General features: G+C 49.8%; 1 protein-coding gene across 1 annotated transcript in view; it reads left to right on the top strand.

The window, feature by feature from the left end:
* LOC147883381 (protein PSK SIMULATOR 1-like) overlaps window positions 1-22457 on the top strand; it is a 132110-nt gene that overhangs the window by 71542 nt on the left and 38111 nt on the right. The window contains exon 5 of the mRNA XM_087399613.1: window positions 11126-11219. Coding sequence (XP_087255739.1) covers window positions 11126-11219 — 94 coding nt within the window. The remainder of the gene's footprint in view (window positions 1-11125; window positions 11220-22457) is intronic.

The following is a 22457-nucleotide window of genomic DNA, read 5'->3' as shown; positions in this document are numbered from 1 at the left end:
AGGCAGAGAGCCACTGCCAAGAGATCGAGACGGACAACGCCCACAGATAGTCATGAGTTCTCCATCACTGGCTACGCATTAGCATGACCCCGTCTCCTCACGAGCCCCCGTTGACATTTATACACTGCAAGGCCTCATTGTACTAGCTAGGGCCAGCATGGCCTGGTGGCGTGGATTGATTGACATGTGGATGAGGATTGTGATTATGACGATGATGTCATACCAATGATATGACTACGTACTACTTAGGACTTACCATTCAGCATGGGTGATGGTGCTCGTTTAGTAGCCTGCTTGTTGTATTAGGTTTTCAACCAGTCTGATAGACCCATTAGTCTTCCGTTAATTTGACCTCTTTTGGATGCAATTTTAGTTAAGAAATTGGGGCTTTTGGCATTCAGATGCAATTTGGCAGTTGAAAGATCATTTGGGAGATTTGCAAGCAGTTTTGGACTCAGTGTGAGTCAAATTGCAGACTTTTGCCACTTTTTGCAGGTATACTTTGCAGATTTTTGGGCATTTGCAAAGCATTGTGGTGCATTTCAAGCCTTTGATAGGCTGTGACAGCAATTGTCACTCTGGGCAGAATTTTTTGGCAGACTCTGGTTGTGCATTTTACATCCCAGGAAGGGATTTTCCTTGTCTGGTTGCTACATTTTTTAGTTTTCTGGCAGAAATGGCTCAAAACAACCCCAATGAGGTGTTTGGAGTCCTCACACAGGAGGATAAGTTGGATGGCACCAACTACTCCTCGGTCCTTTGTCACGACTGATCCATTTCCATGACCAAGTATGTATCGGGCTTTATCTGATGGAGATGCGGCGACACAGGGAGACGCTTCTACGATAGATCAGAGAGCAGCAGGGAATGGTCAGAGCACTACAAGACATAGAGGGTGACCGAGCATAGCGACACGTCATAGACTTCTCTACATTTGAGTCAGCCCCCGGACACAATGGAGTGGAGGAGGAGGAGCTAGCCGACATGAGAGCAGTCTGGATGAGCAGCCGGCACAGTGCCATCGAGAGAGGGGCGCAGAGGCCACATGTGCGACAGCGAGCCCCCAGGATACACTCTATCGAGGTCCGACCTATCATAGTTTTCCTCAAGGGAGACCAACAGAGACAAGGGGTCACCCTAGACATAGCCCAGAGAGTCCAGAGAGCGAGGAGACCGCGTCCCCCACCGCAGCGCGAGACAGCTCGACAAACGCAGATACAAGACATCTTCGCAGCCCACCAGAGAGCCATCACTGTACCAGGCTTCAGTTTCATCCCATCACCTGGATAGATTGATTGATTGATATGGCCCACTCTGCAGTTGTAGTTGACTTTTTTTCTATGATTATGATTCTGTTAGCATAGATTAATACTCAGCAAGGGTCCTAGCGTACCCTTTGCTTCAGCCCACTGAGGCTTGTATGAGTTCGCTTTTCTGTATACTTTGTCCCATAGGCCCGTGAGGCCTCCCGTGGACGTTAATCTCTCTCTCTCTCTCTCTCTCTCCATTTCCATTCGGTTACAGCACTTCTCACAGGGACAGCCTAAAACGAATGTGATTGAGTCATAATTGAATGTTGCCTCTTGAGGCCTTGCAGAAATGGAGTTTGGATTTTGTTGATCCCTTCAAACCTCCGGCAAGGCGAATGGGAAATCCGTATATCTGAATGACCACGGATTATCGCACTAAAGGATGGAAGCTCTATTCTTAAAGGATAATTCAGATAAATCCCTCGCTGAGTTTCTATATGAAATGATCATGACAAGGTATGGCTGCTCAGTGGATTCGAAAGTGAGCAAGGTCCACACTTTTTGGATGATCTAATTTGAGAGTTTGTCTTTTGCCATACAATCATTCATAAGAAATCCACTGTTATTATCCACAAGCCAATGTGGCCAAGCGGAGTGTACTAATAAAGTTCTGCAAAAGATCATGAAGAAATTAGTCAATGCAAATCAGATAGACTAGGGTAAAAAAGTACCGGAATGACTGAGTCTAGAAGTTTCCTTCAATTTGATGAATGAGATTGCTACAGTATTATGTAGGGTTTGTCTTTAGAGAAAATTTGATAAGTATACCCTGGATTAAGTTTGCTGAAAGTTCTGGAGCTGAAAGATTTGAGCCGAATTGTAGGCTGAATGTATTGTCTTTTCCTAAAAAAGGCGTGGCTTTTATACTTTGCTTTGGTGAATCTATACAAGGCGAGTGGAAGTACAGTCCACCCTTAGCTTGGACTTTTGGGAGATTACAATGGGAGTGGAGCTAAGGGCTCAGGGTATCCAAAATGCTGTTGGAGTAGTGGTGACGGCTCTTAATGATTCAGAGAGTGGGTACTGCAAGATGCAGAGGCCTGACCATAATTATTGGCATGATTGTGGATTTGGTTCCCCATCACATTCAACTAGTGGACATGGCATTCTTAGCATGGACCACATTGGGAGATGTCAAGATCAACAATGCGGAACTCTACAACATGAGGATGAAGGGGGGCAGAGTCAAGGATCACATCACCCAAATCTAGTTGGTGAGGGATAAACAATCCATTGTTGGTCAGCAGACGGATTCAGCTCATGTAGCTAGGCTTTTGCTTGGCATGCTTCCTATGAGCTATAAAGGGTTTCTGACGACCATGATTGTGTTAGAAAATGAAATCCCACGAGAGCTTATCCAACAGTGGAAGACTGATAGATAACCCAGGAATTACACGCAGAAGTGTTTCACTATGGAATCAAGCTTCATAACCATTTGTGTACTTCACAACAATTAATGTCAGGCTAGCAAATAGACTGTGCTCAAAGACAAATATAGAAGCAACTCTTATATATTTCCGTCCGTCCCCAAACTGGACAAGATACAATACCAAAGGCTTCTCCTACTATGTGCCTAGTACATCTAGATCTCTGAGCCCGTGTGCTCCACTGAGCGTATGTAGACTCTTTGTCCAAAGGATCTCTTCCACGTTGCTGTCTGGAAACTCAGCCTAGGTGGGCAGCTCCTTGAGCTAAGTATGCAGCCCTTTAAGGTCACCTTCACCTCCTGTGTATAGGCCCAAGGATGGTCCTCCTGCTACTCCTTCCAGCTCTTGGATTGCTGCTCCAAGTGATGTAGAATGGGGGCTCAATTGCTCCCTTTTATAGGGGCTGGTTGTCCCCCCAAATGGCCGACCCATTCTCTTTTTGAAGCCAACCCAAAAAGGCTCCAAACCAACTCATCCCTTGCAGCCTTTAAATACCCCTTTGGGGCTCATTTGCAGGGCTTTTGCTGGCCCTACCTGGCCACGTGGCTGGCTTCCACTGGCTCAGGCAGGCCTGCCCATAGTCCTGCCTCATTTCCATGCCCCTAGGGTCCCATAACATTTGCTGGCTTGTGCATTTCTGTCCTCAACAACATCTGGATCTAGATCTACCCTCCATGGTGGATCTCCTCTGCTAGTTACCTATCCTTTCTTTCTGCTGCCCACATGACAGCTCATGTGCTGCCCAGCCCTTGTGGTAGTCCCATGCCTATTACTACTCTACAGTCCAACCCCCTGATGCACTCCTCACATGGGGGCTCCCTATTCCAACATCCCCTCTCACCTACCCACATTGGCCTGATCCCAATCCGTCGATGAAGATGCTCCAGTAGCTTCCGTATCGTAGCCCTATGGAACACTCTAGTGTTGTCATAGTCTTCTCCTAGCTTTTCAACCAGTGGCTCCTCCACCAAGTCCGGTTTTGCTTTCACACACCAGTCTGGTACACATATCCATATTTGGCACCTGATGGCACCTACCACCTTCAGTCATGAACCCACCTCTGAACTTGAGCTCTCCAAGTACCAGTATCCTTTAGCTGTCCTCTCATGATAGATGAACAGCTTGAGTCCTCTAGGCACCAACCTCTCAGGGTCTGTTTCAACATGTCCTCCTTCTGGCTAGGTCTGCAACCAAACAACATGCCGGAGGCATCATATCCCAGGCACACATCTAGATTACCTAGACCATCAAGCTCCAACTGTGCTGTATTGCTGTCCCCCTCTTAAGGCACAGCCACCATCTAACCCTAAGTCTTCAGGTCCTGTCGAAGAATCCCCCTCCGCTTCAACAGCACCAGCCAAGCACCCAGATAACTCCAAGAACTCGTCTCAGTGTCCATCACCTTCACAAAGGACCATGACTCCTCTTCTGACCAATCTTCAATGTCTGACATTTTGACAGTCACACCGGGGTCCACATATCTAATCTCAATAGCACATGGAATCGCCACCAAGAAAAGCTCGCCTACCGCCACCTGAGTTGACTCCTCTGCCTCTAAGTTGGCACCCTTCTTCTTTTGATCAGCCTTCTTGTTTTTGCAATTTTTCACAAAATGTCCCAGTTCATCCCAGTAGAAGCACTTCCTCTCTTTCTCTCTCTTCTTCTTGGCTTCATTTGAGGAGTCCACTCCGTCGTCGGATTTGGCCTTTACCAGGCTTACCATTGCCCTTGCCTTTGCTCCTGTCCAGAGCTATCAGAGCCTTGTCATCCTTATTCGTACCATAGTACGTCTTTTCTCGAGCTTCTAGCTACAGTAGTAATGGAACCAACTCCTCAAAAGTCACCAGTGTTGCCCTATGTTGTGCAGTTATTGTAGTCACAAAACTACTATAGCTCCGTGGGAGCATTCCCAAGCGACAACCTTTCCATCCTGATCGAGCTCACTCCAGGGGAGCATTCCTAGCGACAACCTTGCCATCCTGATCAAGCTCATCGTTTGACCAATTGCGGCCATTTGATCCCGCACCACCTTCATCTTGGTGATGTGTTACTATACCGATTCCCCTTCATCCATCCTCATTCCGTATAGCTCTGTCTCAAGGTCCAAGATTCTCGCCTTATTGTCGAGCTCATACATATCCCTCAATGTCGTCGAGGCCTCAAAAGAAGTGTTTGCCATATGAATATGGGGCAACACCATATCCACCATGGTACCCACAATGATAGACAAGGCTTCCGCATCTCAGATCTGCCATGCTCTCACTAATACAGTGTCCGTTGGGGTGTCGTTGCCGTCGAAGATGATGTGATTGGAGTTATGGTGGCCTAAGGTATTAGCTTCGTCCCCGTCTCGCAATCCCCCATGACTCCCTTAACACTAAGTGGCTCTGAACCTTCATTTTTCACAACGGGTAGTTGGTCTTGTCAAGCTTGCGTATCTCATCAAAATTTGGGATCTGGTATCTATTCGCCATGATAATGACCTAAAAGAGGTAAAGATTGTCGTACCCCTTTTTGAACCTGAGTCTCCCACCTTGGTACAATCGTCTAGACGCTTGCCTGAACATCATAAACACTTAAGAATAGTGTTCAGTACTTTGAGGAAAGCCAGTCTTTATGTAAATAAAAAGAAAACTATACTGTGTATGGTAAGACTTGAATATTTAGGATTCATAATTACTCCTGAGGGGGTAGAAATGGATCCAAAGAAAGTGGCTGCGATACTGACTTGGCCAATCACTCAGAGTTTGACCGCTTTGCGATCATTCTTGGGATTTGTCCAATTTTATCGAAGGCATATCAAAGGATATTCCGAAATAATATCGCCATTGACTGACTTGAGTTTTAGGGATGAGCTACCTTATGGGTTACCTCCATAGCGGAATGTTCAGCATAAGATTGAACTAATCCTGGGGGCAGAACCTGTAAATAGACCTCCCTATAGATTGATTTTTACTGAAGAAGAGGAGGTGCGAAGACAACTGGAAGAATACCTCAAGTTGGGGCAGATTCAACCAAGTTTCTCACCTTTTGCTTTGCCAGTGATATTAAAGAAAGAGAAAGATTGATTTGCTAGATGCATTACATGGGGCCGTAATTTTCAGTAAGATAGATCTTAAATGTGGCTACCATCAGATCCGTATTAGAGCCGAGGATGTGCATAAAACCGCTTTTAGAAGCAAGTTTGGACATTATGAGTTTTTGGTAATGCCCTTTGGACTTACCAATGCTCCAGCACCTGAGGAGGGCCATAGGTCGAGCCTGTTGTAGATGATGAGATCATGCATCCTGCCCAAATCAAGGAGCGCGTGTCCATATGGTGTAACCAGGCCTGTGTCGGTCCGATGAGATCCTAGTCATACCTGCTCCGTCTAGGTCCATGTCTGGAAGCATGATAGAGTCGCCTTGGAAGTCCAGGAGTGGTGCTTGTCACGTACTCGTCCTGGTGTTGAAGTCCTCAACAAGGAGAACTTCCCCAGGTTGAAAGGTCTGGGATATCCTGATGTAAGGGTGCATATGGAGATGTCTCACCCTCTTTTCGTGCCACTCTGGCGAAGGAATTAGCTTCAGACACTGAAGCTAATTCCTTCGAGGAATGAATCAAGGTCGTCCTTCAGCAAGGTCCTTGCCTTCAAGCTCCACTTCCCGAGAATTGCGGTCAGGGCTCTGATACCATGTTAGAAAATGAATTCCCACGAGAGGGTATGCCGCAACGGAAGACTGATAGATAACCCAAGAATTACACACAGAAGTGTTTCACTATGGAATCAAGCTTCATAACCATGTGTGTACTTCACAACCATTCATGTGTGTGCAAACTAGCAAATAGACTGTGCTCAAAGACAAATATAGAAGCAACTCTTATATATTTCTGTCATTTACCAAACTAGACGAGATGCTTATTGAGAGCCGGCCTGGACCTTAGCTCTGCTTCAATCTCAAAGAATCTCTCCACTCTGCTCAACCTCTCCACCTCTAGAGTCTGCCCCCCTCTCTCCCCCTGTGCTACCCCCTACGCTACCCCTGCTCTCTCCCTGTGCTACCCCCTCCGCTAACCCCTCCATACCCCCACGCTACCTCTGCTACCCCCCGCTACCTCTGCTACCTCCCCCTACTACCCCCCGCTACCCCCTCGCTAACCCCCGCTACCCCCTCCGCTACCTACCTCCCGCTACTCCCTCCGCTAAGCTCCACACTACCTCGCCACCCCCTGCTACCCTTCTCGCTAACCCCCCCACTACCTCGCTACCCCCTAGCTACCCCGCTATCCTCTCGCTAACCCCCTTGCTACCTCGCTACCCCCCGCTACCTCGCTTACCCCCCCCCCCGCTACCTCTCTCGCTACCCCCTCCGCTACCCCTCTCTAATCCCCGCTACTCCCTCCGCTAACCCCCCCGCTACCCCTCTCTACCCCCCCCCCCTCCCCACCCGGGGGGAAAGAAAAAGCAGCTTCGACCTCCTGCAGTCCCTTCTTTGCCCCCATAATGAAAGGAACAGGGGGATGAGGACAGGAGACTAGGTGGGAGACCCCTCGATCCCAATCTACATACGTGTGGAGATGGGGAAGGGGAACAGTGACAAGGCGAAAACACAAAAGCAACTCAATCTGGAGGACTTCAACAAACGCAGCAACCGGAGCAGTTTGACAGTGGACAGCACTGCGGCCCAAAAGAAAGGGGCCCACCCTCAGCCCATGCCTCTCACCACATCCTCAACCTCTATGGTTACCACCACTATTTCACCACCATCATCCGCCTCATCATCTACACCATCTCTCTCCTCCCCCTCTCTTGCATCATCATCACATGTCTCCTCTCCAGTAGCCTCACCACTGGTCTCATCAGCCACGGCTCCACAGTACTTTCCCCTCGTATCACCTCTGTCTCTCAATCAGCCATCCTTCATCACCTTGTCCGACGTCGCTACTCCTACATATCACTCCCCCGCCTAGATCGTATTGTCCCCACCCTCAGTACAACCTCAGCAGCCCACCTTCATTCCAATCCCTCTCGAGATCCAGTTCCCACCTGAACCAGGACATCTTAGGTCCCCGCCAGATGCTTGGGACTCCCTATTGGCTGAGATACACAACATTCGGGCCCGTCAGGCAAAGCTGACACATTACACCCAGGAGCAGGCCCGCATTATATACGAGCAGGGCACCCTTATCCAGGGACTCAAACACGACATCACACAGCTTCGAGAGGAGCTCGGGACCCTCAGAGCAGCGCCTGGAGGGACCCTAGTCACAGAGATGGAGGCATAGATAGCCGTGATACATTTGACTATAGCAGAGACGACTAGATGGGTGGACGTGGCAAAACGGGAGCCCATAAAGGCAACCGTTTCAGTCGCCATATAGGAACAGCAGCAGAGGGCTTCGAAGGCCCTCAACATATGGATACGAGGGATCACGCGAGACATCACCAGCACCACTACGACACCCATGGAGGAGGCGATTACCTTTGTGACCACCACCATGGGGGTCCCCGACCATGGCATAGAGGGAGCATGGCGTGTTGGGAGAGATCCCAACCGAGAGCAGCCCCTAGTCATTTGCTTCAGAGATTCACATGCTCGTCTAGCGACACTCTGACGCCGAAGGGTTGTCCCTTATCATCGACCCTGTTTGGCCTCTACGTCGATGAGCTTGAGACTTTCATGGGGACGTTCGGAGGGACCGGTTGCTCACTTGCCGGGATCATCATCTGGCACTCTTGTCATCCATATCTGAGGGGCTCCAGCGACACTTGGATGCACTGCAGGCTTTTTGTTTATCCCATGATTTGGAGGTCAACCTTGGCAAGACCAAGGTCATGATCTTTAACACTTCTCGAGCAAACATGCAATGGAAACAATTTACTTTTACTTTGGGTGGGTCACCAGTTGAGATCGTATCCTCATACACTTACTTGGGGGTCATCTTCTCCGGCCCGATCTTCACGATGAGACCAGCGATGCAGGCCAGACTGAGCAGGGGATACGCCTCACTGGCTCGGCTAGAGAGACAGTGCTTTCACTCCCACTTCTAGGATTCTCGGACCAAGGCTCTTCTCTTCGGCTCGTTGGTCCGACCAGCCGGTATGTATGGCAGCCCTTGTTGGGGGCCTGACATGTCAGAGATAAAGTGGACACGGGTGGAGCGCTTGCAGATCCTCATGCTCTCATGGATGATCCGGGGGAAACCGTCGTATCACATCACATCATTCAGGCCGAGTTTGGTGCTTCTCCACTCCAGCTAGATGCAACCTTTCAGACCATCACATATCTACACCGGGTTAGAGCATATGGGGACTGCACATCAAGGAGACAGAGGTTGCCATGGTTGGCTCTCGATTCCTCCATGAGGTTGGCAGCAGAGGGAGACGAGCGATGTTGGTATGCACGGACTCACAGATGGTTTGTGAGACTAGGGTTCCACATCGATAGGATACCTCCTTTTCAGTACAGTTTAGATGCTTCTCCGGTACTCCCACCCACCATCCCGATTGGGCCACATACCAACCAGGTCATTCCAGAGGATCTCCTGTAGCTACACACCTTTAGGACGTGGTTGGAGCCGAGGGAGCTTCCAGTGAAGCTGAGTTTCTACAGAGATTACTGTCTTCGCATTTCGGAGGAGGGATTCATCACACTACCGGGGTACACTGAGCTTCATATGCCTCACTCACTACGGATCTCCATCAGACAGTTTTGGGTATCATCACACCGCCTCCGCATAGAGAGCAGCAGAGCAGAGGGGATTCCTAGGGAGCATCGCTTATGCATATTGTGCGACTGTCAGGAGGTTGAGTTGGAGGAGCATTTTATTTTCAGGTGCCCAGTGTACTACGAGATCCGAGGTCGCTACACTGCCTCTTCAGAGAGGCTCCAGGCTCCTTTCGAGATTCCTCACCTACCCAGATCAGAGATGCCTCGCGGCCTTCATTCACGAGGGAATCCGACATAGAGAGTACTTACTCAGGCGACGGGGCTTGGTCACATCATCAGACACCTCTCAAAGTAGGATCACAGAGTACTTCCCATTGAGTGACATTGATCGTCCAGTCTCTAGCCGCCAACGTGACAGAGACCCCGACCCAACGATCGCAGCACGACACACGAGACATCGAGGGGACACACAGATCACTCTGGGGAACCTCCCGTCATTGTTTAGACCCGGGATACGTCCCACGGGAGTCACAGTGGCTCTGGTCTTGCGTCGGATGGTCGGTGCTGAAACCTGTGATACAATGCTGCCATTGGTCAGTGTGCATGGTCTGATGTGGTCTCCTAGCTGTTGCTCACTGTCGGACAAGTGCCACTGTGGCACCTGGCGTTGTGCCCTGGTCTAGCAAACATGGAGGGAAGGTCCCCAAGCCTCATATGTGCATCGACACGCTAATGGGTATGTTGAGTCTCTCGCTCTGAGCCTAGGCTGTGTCATCTCCCTAGGGACTGCTGGTCTGTGTTATCCAACTTCAAAACCAGGCTCTGGGTGGAGTCTGGCTGTGCACCCTGATCTCATTTATGTGCCTTGAGCAACTTACTTTATGTCGTACGGTCTCATGAATGAAGGTCACCAAATGTCTCTGGTCCTAGTGAACCAAGAGGCTGAAAAGGGGTCTATCTCGATCTTTGAAAAGAATGTGATTGAAAGCAAAGTGCTCCTTTGACTCAATCTCTTGTAGATCACATAGGGTACGTATTTTTGCTTTCTCTAGGTATGCCCTCATCCCATCGAATCTCAATGTGTAGTCGGTGTGCGTAGTAGGGTGATCAACTAGGGAAGCAAGCGCAAACAGAGGAGAGGGAAAGTAAAACAAGCATATGGCAGAAGAGGTAGAATACATGAAAGCAATACATGAAATATAAATGAGCAGTGGGCCGGTATGTCAAACTGGAATCAAAGTAAGTGGTGTGCATCAAATCAAATGAATAGCAGGCTGGCAGATGAGATAGAATTAATTAGAGCAATGCAAAAAGGAGAAATGAAACAGAATTGGAGGTAGGCAGGAAACAAGATCTCAGTCTTGATCCATGACCTATAACTTATTAAAGACATTGATGATTATTTTTTGGTGCTCACATTTCTTATTTCTCAAGACTCACACCAAGTTATCTACTAGATATAGGACCTATATACTAAGCTCATGTATCTTTGATGAGAATCATTATGTTCTTTTCTATTAAGGCCATAAAATTATCATTCCAAGTAACTATCATACATGATCATGGCCTTCCCAAGAGCGTGGTTGACCAAAGAGGCAGCATGGGTGACAGATAATTTTTCTAATAACCCTATGATCTCATGTTTGGGGCTTTAGAATCAAAATCACATGCATCGTTTTTGTTTTCTTTTATGGTTGATCTAATGAAAAGCTGGCTCTATATTTCTATATGTTACAGGAACTTTATCACGAATTGAATTCCTTGGATAGATTTGAAGCAGAGATTCGACGGAAGTTTCAAGATGATGATATGAATAATAATTATTCAAGAGGTGAAAAAGCTATTCTCAACAAGTAATCTTACTAACAGATGTCACATTTGCACAACAACTGGCAATTGATACTTATTCGCATTAGTTTTCCAAAAACGTGTGTAGGAAATTGCATGACGTGGAAACTTTTGCATTGTTGAGGGGTATTTAGGCACCTAGGCTAAGTATAGTCATGTGGGACTTGGAAGGTCACAAGCCATGTGGAAGTTGGAAGGTACAAGTCATATAAATAAGTAACCGTTTCAAGAACCAAGATAGTCAGTTATAACTCCTTTTGGGATCTTCTTGGTTACGGTGTCTTGCTTGGCAAGTTCTATGCTGATCCGATGTACTATTCTCTATGTTCTTGAATGTTTTTTGATCAAATCTTACTGGGACAATCCAGCTACAAGCAAGCATTGAGCTGCTGCTCCTCCCCGCTCCCCTGCTGCACCCCCTCCCTCAGCCCTCCCTCCCTCTCTCCCCTCAGCCTGTCCCTCGCCCCCTCCCTGCTGCTCCACCCCCTCCCCCTTCCTGCTGTTCCGCCCCCTCCCCCTGCCTGCTCCCTCGCCCCCTCCCTGCTGTTCTGCCCCCTCCCCCTGCCTGCTTTTCCGCCCCCTCCCCCTGCCTGCTCCCTCGCCTCCCCCCTGCTGTTCTGCCCCCTCCCTGCTGTTCCGCCCCCTCCCTGCTGTCCCTCCCCCTGCTGTTCTGCCCCCTCCCTGCTGTTCTGCCCCCTCCCTGCTGTTCCGCCCCCTCCCTGCTGTTTCCGCCCCCTCCCCCTGCCTGCTCCCTCGCCTCCCCCCTGCTGTTCTGCCCCCTCCCTGCTGTTCCGCCCCCTCCCTCGCCTCCCCCCTGCTGTTCTGCCCCCTCCCTGCTGTTCCGCCCCCTCCCCCTGCCTGCTTTTCCGCCCCCTCCCCCTGCCTGCTCCCTCGCCTCCCCCCTGCTGTTCTGCCCCCTCCCTGCTGTTCTGCCCCCTCCCTGCTGTTCCGCCCCCTCCCTGCCTGCTTTTCCACCCCCTCCCCCTGCCTGCTCCCTCGCCCCCTCCCTGCTGTTCCGCCCCCTCCCCCTGCCTGCTTTTCCGCCCCCTCCCCCTGCCTGCTCCCTCGCCTCCCCCCTGCTGTTCTGCCCCCTCCCTGCTGTTCCGCCCCCTCCCTGCTGTTCCGCCCCCTCCCCCTGCCTGCTCCCTCGCCTCCTCCCTGCTGTTCTGCCCCCTCCCTGCTGTTCCGCCCCCTCCCTGCTGTTCCGCCCCCTCCCTGCTGTTCTGCCCCCTCCCTGCTGTTCCGCCCCCTCCCTGCCTGCTCCCCCGCCCCCTCTCTGCCCTTCAGCCCTCTCCCTACCTCTCAGCCTGCCCCCCTGCCCCCCCGCCCCCTCCCTGCCTCTCCGCCCCCTCCCCCCCCTCTCCTCCCCCTTCTCTTCTCTCCCCGCTCCCTCTCCTCCCCCTCCCAGCCTGCCTCGCCCCCTCCCTGCCCCTCCCTCTCCTTCCTCTCCCTCTCCTTCCTCTACCTCTCCCTCTCCTTCCTCTCCTCTCCCTCTCAGCCCTCCCCTCCAGCGCCCCCTCCCTCCCTCTCAGCCTGCCCCTTTCCCCTTCAGCCTCTCAGCCCCTCCCCTTCATCCCTCCCCCTCCCCCCTGCTTTCTCCTTGCCTCCTTTCCCCTTCTTCTGCCCCCCTTTTCTCCCGCAGCTTTTTTGGAACGGAAGGAGCCTTTAATTTGTTAGAGTCGGCCTCCTCACCTCGATTGGCAATGGATACTCCGTCAGCCAATCCTACTCCACCTCCACTGGCCGTGAAAACTATCACTTTTTCTAAAGACGAGTTGCAGCAGCTCAAGAAGGATGTAGAGATTGAATGCTCTACCACATTGCTAGCACGCATCTTCGGGTCTCACCCTTCCAGATCCCAAGCCAGAGACTGGATGCTTGTGGCTCTCCCCCCAGACCTCACTCCACGATTGTTAGATGTCCGTCTTCTGGGACGAGGTTTTTTCCAGGTTGTTTTTGACACTCCAGAGGCTACGAGACTGTGCTCAAGGCTGAGTTTTTACACCTGGGACACAGGAAGATCTTCTTTGAAGCCTTTCATATTGGTTTCGACCCAGTGGAGGCAGATAAGAAAATCTTCTCGCTCTTCATCAAGTTCCCCGGGCTTCCCCAGGTTTACCATCGTCTTCTTCCTGTTATTGGGGAGCATTTTGGCGCAGTTGCTGAGATCCCACCCCTCCCTGGGTTGCCATTGACTGCAGCAGAGGCAACCAAGGCTGATGGGGTTCCTAGAGTTAGGGTCCTTTGCAAGGATCCTAACCTTAAGATGGATCACGTTATGATCCAGCGCCCGGATGGTTCCTTTTTTCACCAGAGAGTAGAGATTTCAGGCAGGCAGGACCAGTGCAGGATTTGCAGGACCTCTGGACACTTTGCCAGGGATTGCCCCAGGAAGAAGAAAAGGCCCAAGAAGCCCTCTGGTATAGCTACCGCCCCATGGCCTCGACAGGGGGGAAAGGGGGGTGGTATAGATCCAGCACTTGCTCCTTGACCTCGACAGAGGGGTGGTACAGGTCCAGCTCCTGCTCCTCGACCTTCGCATGGCGGTCCTCCTTAGTTAGGTGGTGGTACAGGTCCAACGCCTGCTCCTCGGCCTTGACAGGGAGGTGGTACAGGTCCTTCATATGCTCCTCGACCCCCACCTTCCTCAGGTACACGCGACGCTCTACAGTGGGTTCCGGTACGTGTGCAGGTCCCTCCTTCAGTTCACGAGGGTACCTTAGTGGACTCTGCTTCACCTCGAGTTGTCCCCCCAGTCTCACCATGCACAGTCCGAGACGCTGAAGCTTTGACCTCCTCCCCGGTTGCAGCTTCCTCCTTAGATCCAGCGGTGCCAGATGCTCTTCTTGAGGCAGGAGAGATCTCCGCGGCTGGGCAGACACAGGATAGAGAGCATTCCTTACTTCCTCCCTTGGATAGGGGGAAGGGGATAGCTTACACTATTGAGCCTCTTCCCTCACAAGGGATCCTTCGCACTCCGGTGTCTGGCTTGCTCCATAGGAACTCGTTTTCAGCCTTGGCAGAGGGTTCAGATTTCCCAGAGGAGGAGTTTGTACCCGCTACTTTTGGGGAGCCAGTGTTTGGGTTTCCTGTTGACAGGGCTTCTTCTTCAGGTGCCAGGATTCTTTCCCCTGTTGATTTTCCACCACTTGGTTCCATCCCTCCCCCCTCGAGCAGGAGGTCTTCCCCTGTTGAGGGGTTTGTTTCCGCCACTAGGTCGGGTAAGGTGTTCCACTCTACATCCTCCCGTCGATGAGGATTATTAGTTGGAACATACAGGGCCTAGGTGGCATCCCACATCGCCGCCGTAGACAGCTGATCCGGGATCAGCTTCATCCAGGTGTTACTGGGGGTTCCATTGATATATTATTTATTCAAGAGCACAAGCTGGATTCTAGAGATTGTCACAAGTGAGGCAAGTTGCTTTCTGGCCATACTTTTTGGTCGCCTGCCTTGGGCACCAGGGGGGGCACTTCTATTTCAGTTTTGCAGTCGGTTCTCCCCTTAGTTGTTGGGCACGGAGTCATTATTCCCTCTAGAGCTCAGTGGATTATTCTTTTGATTGGAGGGCGTAAGGTTGGTTTCCTTAACCTTTATGCCTCCAACATTAGAGAGGAACGTGTCCTTATGGGGCCCCCATTGTGGATTCATGGGTGATTGGAGGTGACTTTAACATGGTCGAGTTACCGTCAGACAAAAAAGGGGGTAGAGAAGGCGGACTTCACTCTTTGGAGAGAGCAGCTTGGGATGCCTTCCTTTTCCATTTCTGTGGCAGAGATACTTGGTGTGATGATGCCTTTCTTATTCAGCCACAGTCCCTCCTGTTCTCTTGGTTGAACAGGAGGCAACAGATGCCTATTCATGCACGCATTGACAGATTCTATGTAGATGATTGGGCACTAGACAGAGGTGGATCGGTATGCATTGCTGCGGGGGTTTCCACTTCAGACCACTTCCCTGTTGTGCTGGCTATCTCAGAGCCTCACTTGAGAGGCCGGTCTGCCAGCATTAGGATTCCAGATGCCTTCTACTTAAAGGAGGACCTTACAGAGGCAGCCCTGCAGATATGGTTTGCTCATGTCTAGGGTGGGCAGCCATATCCATCACATGTAGCCGCTGCCCTTTCTGGTATTAGCGACTTCTACCGCTCAGTTGCTTGTACCAGGAGATGAGATATTCTCAGACGTGAGATTGGTGTTCGCCAGCAGTTGGCAGCTTTGCAGAGGGAAGAGCAGAAACGGCCTTCAGATGCTTGGATTCAGGAGCGCCTTGCTGCAGCAAGGGCTCATCTGCAGTTATTGCTTGATCAGAGAGCAGAGTATGCCTTTCATGCACGGGAGTCCTTCTGGATTCAGATGGGTGGTAGAGTCAATAAACACTTTTTCTCTACTCTTGGCCCTAGACATAGTAGAGAGAGTGTATCCCAGCTTATTGACTCACATGGGGTTTTACAAACAGAGCCTGATGACGTTTTACGCATAGCTTCAGATTTCTATGCCACCCTCCTTACTGCTGATCCTGAGACACACGATAGAGAGGATGCTAGACAGGCTCTTTGGCAGAGTATCCCTGTGTTGGTGAATCCGGATATGCATGTTCTACTCGATGCACCTTTCACCAACACAGAGTTCAGGACTGCACTTTCAGCCCTTCACAAGGGCAAGTGCCCAGGTTCAGATGGCCTCACTCCGTCTTTTTTCATTGCATTTTGGGATATGATTGGAGACTATATTACTTCAGCCATGCAGGCCATTTGGGACTCTGGCGAGATGCCTGGGTCGCTTACAGAGGGTCTCATCCACCTTATCCCAAAAGGAGGTAGCAGAAATTTAGTGTCCCAGTGGAGGCCTATCACACTTCTGGGGACTTGTTACAAGATTCTGGCCAAGGCTATCAGCCTCCGATTGCAGCCACTTCTCCGTGATCTTATTCATGACACTCAGACGGGATTTGTGCATGGCAGAAGTATTTTTGATAACATTTTTTCTTTCTGGGAAGCCTCAGAGTGGGCCATGCAGAGTGGCCAGAATCTTGCCATTCTACTATTGGATTTTGAAAAAGCCTATGACAGAGTAGATTGGGGTTTTTTGGAGGGCACCCTTCTACGCTTTGGATTTACTGATGCTTGGATTAGAGGTGTTTCCTCTTTGTACAGATCAGCCCATAGCCAGGTACTTATTGGTGGGGTAAGGGGTGAGAGATTTCAGATTTCGAGATCAGTCCGTCAGGGATGTCAGGGATGTCCCCTTGCTCCTTTCCTTTTTTTGTTCGTGGCCGAAGCTATGAGTATCTATGTTAGATCTCAAGCTGACATCTTTGGGCTGAGACTTCCCATCAGAAGGGAAGAGGAGCTACTTGACAGTGAGTTGGCTGATGACACAGCAGTTTATTTGGATGCCTCTCCACAGACGCTCACTTCTTTCAGGACAGCATTGGATTTATTTTGCTTGGCGGCAGGGGCGCAGATAAATTGGCATAAATCCAATGGCTTTTGGATCAGTGATGAGGACACTCCAGGTTGGGGGCTTGACATAGGATTCACTTGGGTTCAGAGGGGTGTGCCTATCAGGTATTTGGGCTGCCAGGTTGGCTTGGATATTTCTACCACGCAGCAGTTTGCTCCTGTTTTGGAGAGCATCAGAAGGAAGCTTCTTTTTTGGAGCTCAACCAAGCTGGATCTTGCCTCTAGAGTTGTGGTGGTCGACCAGGTCCTCTTGACCACAGCCTAGTTTGTATGTTCATGTTGGTGCCGTTCTAGGGACTGCATCATTCAGCTCAGAAGACCGATCAGGAACTTTCTCTGGAGTGGGCTTGATGGCACAGCAGATGCCTTAGCCAGGGTGGCTTGGGAGACCCTCATCCTCCCTACACAGGATGGGGGTCTCAATATTATTGATCCAGATTTACAGTGCAGAGCTTTACTTTGCAAGATGGTGGTGCGAGGACTTATGCCAGGGCATGAACCGTGGAAAGACTTTCTTATCAGCAGTATACAGAGGTGCACACCTTCCTCAGGAGGAGACTGGATGAGCAGTGTTAGATGGATCTTCACCACAGCACACCTCAGGTCACCTTCGTCCCCTCTCATGGTTGCCATTCTGAAAGCTTGGGCCAGTTTCAGAAGCACTCTTCGGAGGATTCCTCCTTCCTCCCAGGAGGAGATTGATAGGCAACCCATCATGTGGAATGACAGTATTTTAGATTATCTTGGTAGGCCATTGGGTGCCTCACTCTACATGCAGTGGGCCAGGTGGGAGAGGGGACCTGCTTCTTCTTTGGGGTCTTGGAAAGCTTTTCGTAGGCTTCCAGAGGAAACCAAGTCAAGGTTGACAGGACATCTCAGAGGGAGTGCAGGGAGGATCTTGCAGATTGAGGCAGCCCTTCCAGAGGTTTGGACAGACACAGATGATATGTCACTCACTTCCTCCACTTGGGCAGGTACTTTTTCGAGAGGCGGGGTTCCGCTTCATGTTTTGGCCTTCCGAGATGCACAGGAGGATGCTTTGGTTTTTAGTGTCCAGGATGGTGGCAGATTGCTCAGGTCCACAGAGGACATCTTGCTTGAGTCTGCTTTTCAGCCTATCAGGGTTGTAGGTCTTTTGATGCAAGGATCAGATTCAGAGTGGTTCCTAGACCCTGACCCCCGGCTACTCTCCACCGGGTCTTGGAGGCTTTGGCTCTATGGGGGAGTTCCCATCAGGTATTTACAGTGGGACCTCGGAGAGTGGGAGTGGATTGACGCAGGGCATTGAGAGAAGAGCATCCCCTTCTTTCGTTACACGGTCAGCAATGCCAGGAGATTTCAGCTCAGTAGTAGAGGTTGGAGACCCTCCAGAGTTCCTCATTGGGAGACTTTTGGTATTACTGTGGATCAGCAGAGGTGCTTCTGGAGGAGGCTCTGGAAATCCCACAGGAATAGAAAGATCACTATCTTCTTTTGGCTTTCTATCCATGGAGGGATTGCAGTGAACCTTTGGAGGTCCAGGTTCGGAGCCGACCCTACATGCCCTCGATGCCTTTCTGCTTCGGAGTCTATTCAGCATTGCTTATGGGATTGCAGACAGGCGAGATTGATTTGGATGGGGGTAGCAAGGATTTTCAGTCACTTTGCCCATTCCCCACTTTTTATGACTTGGGGCTCGGTGGCTTGGCTTTCTCTTACAGGACCTCAGGTTTTCTATGAGGGAGTTGACTCCTCTCGGGCCATTTCAGTTCGACGTCATCGGATTGAGTCCTGTTCGTTGGATGTGGTACCACGCCGTCCTTTTACAGCTGTACATGCCTCTGTGGATACTTCTTGGGAGATTCTAGCGAGCATAGCAGCCTGGCATATCTGGAGAGCCAGATGCACAGAGGCTATGGAGGGTACTCAGGTTCATCCCTCGCACACATTGGCTAGTCTCTAGACAGACATCGTACACACTCTGATGGCCGTATGGACAGGTATGCAGGGGGACTCCCGTGCAGGCTCAGCTAGGAGGGCTTCTTTCTTCAGGGAATGGAAGGATCCTCCTTTCTTCTCTGAAACTACTACAGGGTTGAGATGGCACTTTCAGCCTCAGCCTTGGTTTTTTTCCACCTCACTCTGAGGGGTTTTTTATTTATCCTCATGATTTCATGATGTATTCCGTTTTGAGCTTGCTCTCGCGCGTTTTTGTTCTTACTTAATAGAAGTCTTTTTCATGGGGAAAAAAAAAAGTTCAACTTTGATTACTGTTCATCTTTTTGACTCTTATCCGACTATGTATCATTGTGATTGCTTCATGTTAATGGTTGGAAAGGTTTGAATGTTTAGGGCTGAATGTACCCTGAGCACATTTGGCGATCCTGCTCTTTGAATTGCATAGAAGAAAATCAACTTCATGGTTTGGTTTATTTCATGACCAAGATTGCATATAGCAGCATCAACCCTGAGCACATTTGGTGATCCTGCTCTTTGAATTGCATAGAAGAAAATCAACTCCATGGTTTGGTTTATTTCATGACCAAGATTGCATATAGCAGCATCAGCGTAAAGGAAAGTCTAGCTGTGTGTTTGGGAATATAATGTATAAATTTATGTTCACTATTGCTTGAATGGTTTGTCCAAATGTTTGTCTATTGCTACAAGAGCTTCTAGAGGTAATAAACTACATTAAGGAGTTCTGCTATATGACAATTATATCTTTAACCCCAATTGTTTTTAACCTTCATTGGGAGAGTTGTGACAAATACAGCTGTCCCCCACATACTATCGGCCATGCAATAGAAATGGTATAGATATGAAAATAAAAATAAATAAATGTAACCAAAAACATATGTTGAATTTTAGGTCACTGCAAACCTTGGGCCTAATTGTTGCAAATATGAGCCCTCCTAGAAAATCCAAATTTTAATGACTATCTCGGATGCGGATGCGGATAGGCAAGATCCATCTGAGCAGGATGGCGTGGCAAGATCCGACCAAGCAGGATGACATGGCAGGATCAAGTTGAGTAGTATGACATGGTGGATTCATCTAAGCAAGATGACGACGCAAGATCTAGCTAAGCAAGATGACATGGCAATCCGGATTGCTTACTGGTACCTATTGAGTGGAGCCGAGGATAAGGCGATTGGCCTATCATTTGTGGAGTGGACCTAGTGACATCACATTATGATGGGATGTGGAAGCCAGCAATAGTTTTTGCAACGAATCGAGATTCGTTTGAATCTCATATTGATTGCTACAAATTAGTCCATGTATATCCTGGTGGGTCAATAAAGCCCTCCCCTAAAATCCTGTTGGGTCGATGTACATGCATACCAAGATTGAAACATAGCTTCTACTAGGGCTGCTAATAGTGACAAGTTTAGGGAAAACTTGAGACTGTTTTAGCAAAATTAGCAGAAAGAAGTAGAGGCATAGGACATGGTCTCTCTTACATCATAATATTTTAAGGAGCCAAAAAAAATGGATTTTGCTTTACATAGCCTCTTTGGTCCCAAAAATGATTTGTGTCTTCTCCAGAGATATTACTTAAACTTTACAATATTAAGGAAATACAAAACTGGCCCATGGCCATATAAGTTGCACCATGCGACACCTCAATTGGTACCATCGCACTACCTTCAATCCTCGCTGTTAGTTCCATCACCTATACTCAAGCCACCAATTACATTAGTTATTAACAATCAATTGAACGAATCAACCAATCGCAATATAACCACGTTCAAAGTACAGTAATCAAGCACAACACCAATAACACTAGTGACATCACATTAACATGGAATCACCCACAATACCAACCATCTAGCATGGCAAATCATAGGCTAGTTAGGCTTCTGCCAACTAAACCACACAATTAGGGCTCTTTATTGACTAACAAAACCTATTATCTAGTTGTCTGCTAACCTAGAATTCACTACTGTTACAATCCCCTCCTACTTACAGAAATGTTGTTGTCAAAATGAATACAAACGATACATCTGATAGAAAGGAAGAGGATAGAGGTACTCTGGCCTGTCATGAGTAGGAAAGACTTCAGCTCAGCTCAGCAGCTCTAGAAATCCTGCAAAATGCTATCAGGCTGCCATGTTGAGTCACCCTTTCCACTTAATGTAGTACTCCAGCAAGACCTTGTTTCTGAGGATTGTGTCTCTATAGCCCAATATCCTTTCTAGTATGTACTCTATTTGCCCAGCTTCATCCATAGGAGGCAACTCTGTTGCAATTGGAATTTATGCTCCCACATGCTTCTTAAGCAAGGAATCAAGATATATGGAATACATCATGAATCTTGGTGGTAGTAGGCAGTTCCAGCTTATAGGCTAAATCACCAACCCTTCTAAGAATTCTGTAGGGGCCATCAAATTTGTGGGCCAGCATGGTGTTGCTGTTCCCCTTCAGTGAGGCATATCTATGTGTGTGCAGTCTGAGATACACCCACTCTCTCTCTCTCTCTCTCTCTCTCTCTCTCTCTCTCTCTCTCTCTCTCTCTGTGCCGCTAGCCCCTCCCTCTCTGCCTCCCCTCCGTCGCTCAGCCTCTCCGCTCCATCGCTCAGCCTCTCCATTGCTCTCCCCTCCTCCGCTCCATCGCTCATCGCCCGACCTGCTCGCCCATCACGTCCGTCGTTGCTCTGTTCTACTGGTCCGTCGCTCACCGTCACTTCCTCTACTCCTCCGCTCAACCTCCCCGCTCTCTCACTCAGCCTCCCCCGCTCAGCCTCCCCGCTCTCCCGCTCAGCCCCTCCCCGCTCGCCCACTCAGCCTCTCCCGCTAGCCTCCCCGCTAGCCCCTTCGCTCAGCCTCTCCCTCTCCCTCTCCCTCTCTGCCTCCTCTCCACTCAGCCTCTTTGCTAGCTACCCCTCACCCACTTTGCCTCCCCTCCACTCAGCCTCTCCACCTCATCCACCCCTCACCCACTCTGCCTCCCCTCCGCTCAGCCTCACCGCCTCAGCCCCCCCCCTCACCAGCTCAGCCTTCCACCTCCCTCCCCCCGCCTCTCTCCCTCACGCTCTGCTCTGCATCCTCTCCCTCTCCCTATGCCCAGCCTCTCCCTACGCCCCCTACACTCAGCCTACCTAGCCACCCCCTCCCTATGCTCAGCTACGCTCATACCCCGCCCCCTTCTCTGCTCCCGCTTCAGCGCCTCGCCACCTTCGCCACCTTTTTCTTTCTTTCTTTCTAACTTCAAAAAAAAAAAACTCCTCGCCATCTTAGCCTCTCCTTCTCCACCTCCCGGCTGCCTCTCCATCTCAGGCCTCCACCCCGCCTCTCCACCACCTCGCACTAGACGTCTCTCATTATGGGGGGGGAGCTAGTGCTCCCACTAATAAGAAAAAAAAGAAAAGACAACCAGGAATTATGTACGTCACCACGTCAGGTGGCTGAGACTTCATAGGGATCAGCTGCAATGTGGGCTCGTACATGATGAGCTTATGAACCAGATTTCAAAGCAGGTGTCTTTGTATTAGGCACCGAGACAAACCCCCCACAAAAACTGACTGAACATAGATCACACAGACTCAGAGAGAACCAAAAGACTACACAGCCCGAAACAAACTGAACTTAGAATTGAATTCCCCCCCAAAACTTAGAAAACAGTCAGCCTCAGAATACTAAGAACCCACAGCCCACATGAAGGCTATCTTCCTGACTCTTCAAGATATCAGCCCACAAGCTAATCTTATCATATCTTTCCCAAGATCATCATTGAGCACTAGCAATGATGCAGCCCGCCATCTCTGGAGATTGTATCAG

This window comes from Dipteris shenzhenensis, chromosome 28 (genome assembly GCF_047967505.1).
Source record: "Dipteris shenzhenensis isolate YYH24624 ecotype China chromosome 28, Dip_SZ_1.0, whole genome shotgun sequence".
Classification (NCBI taxonomy): domain Eukaryota; kingdom Viridiplantae; phylum Streptophyta; class Polypodiopsida; order Gleicheniales; family Dipteridaceae; genus Dipteris; species Dipteris shenzhenensis.
This window is presented reverse-complemented; position numbering and strand designations above follow the sequence as displayed.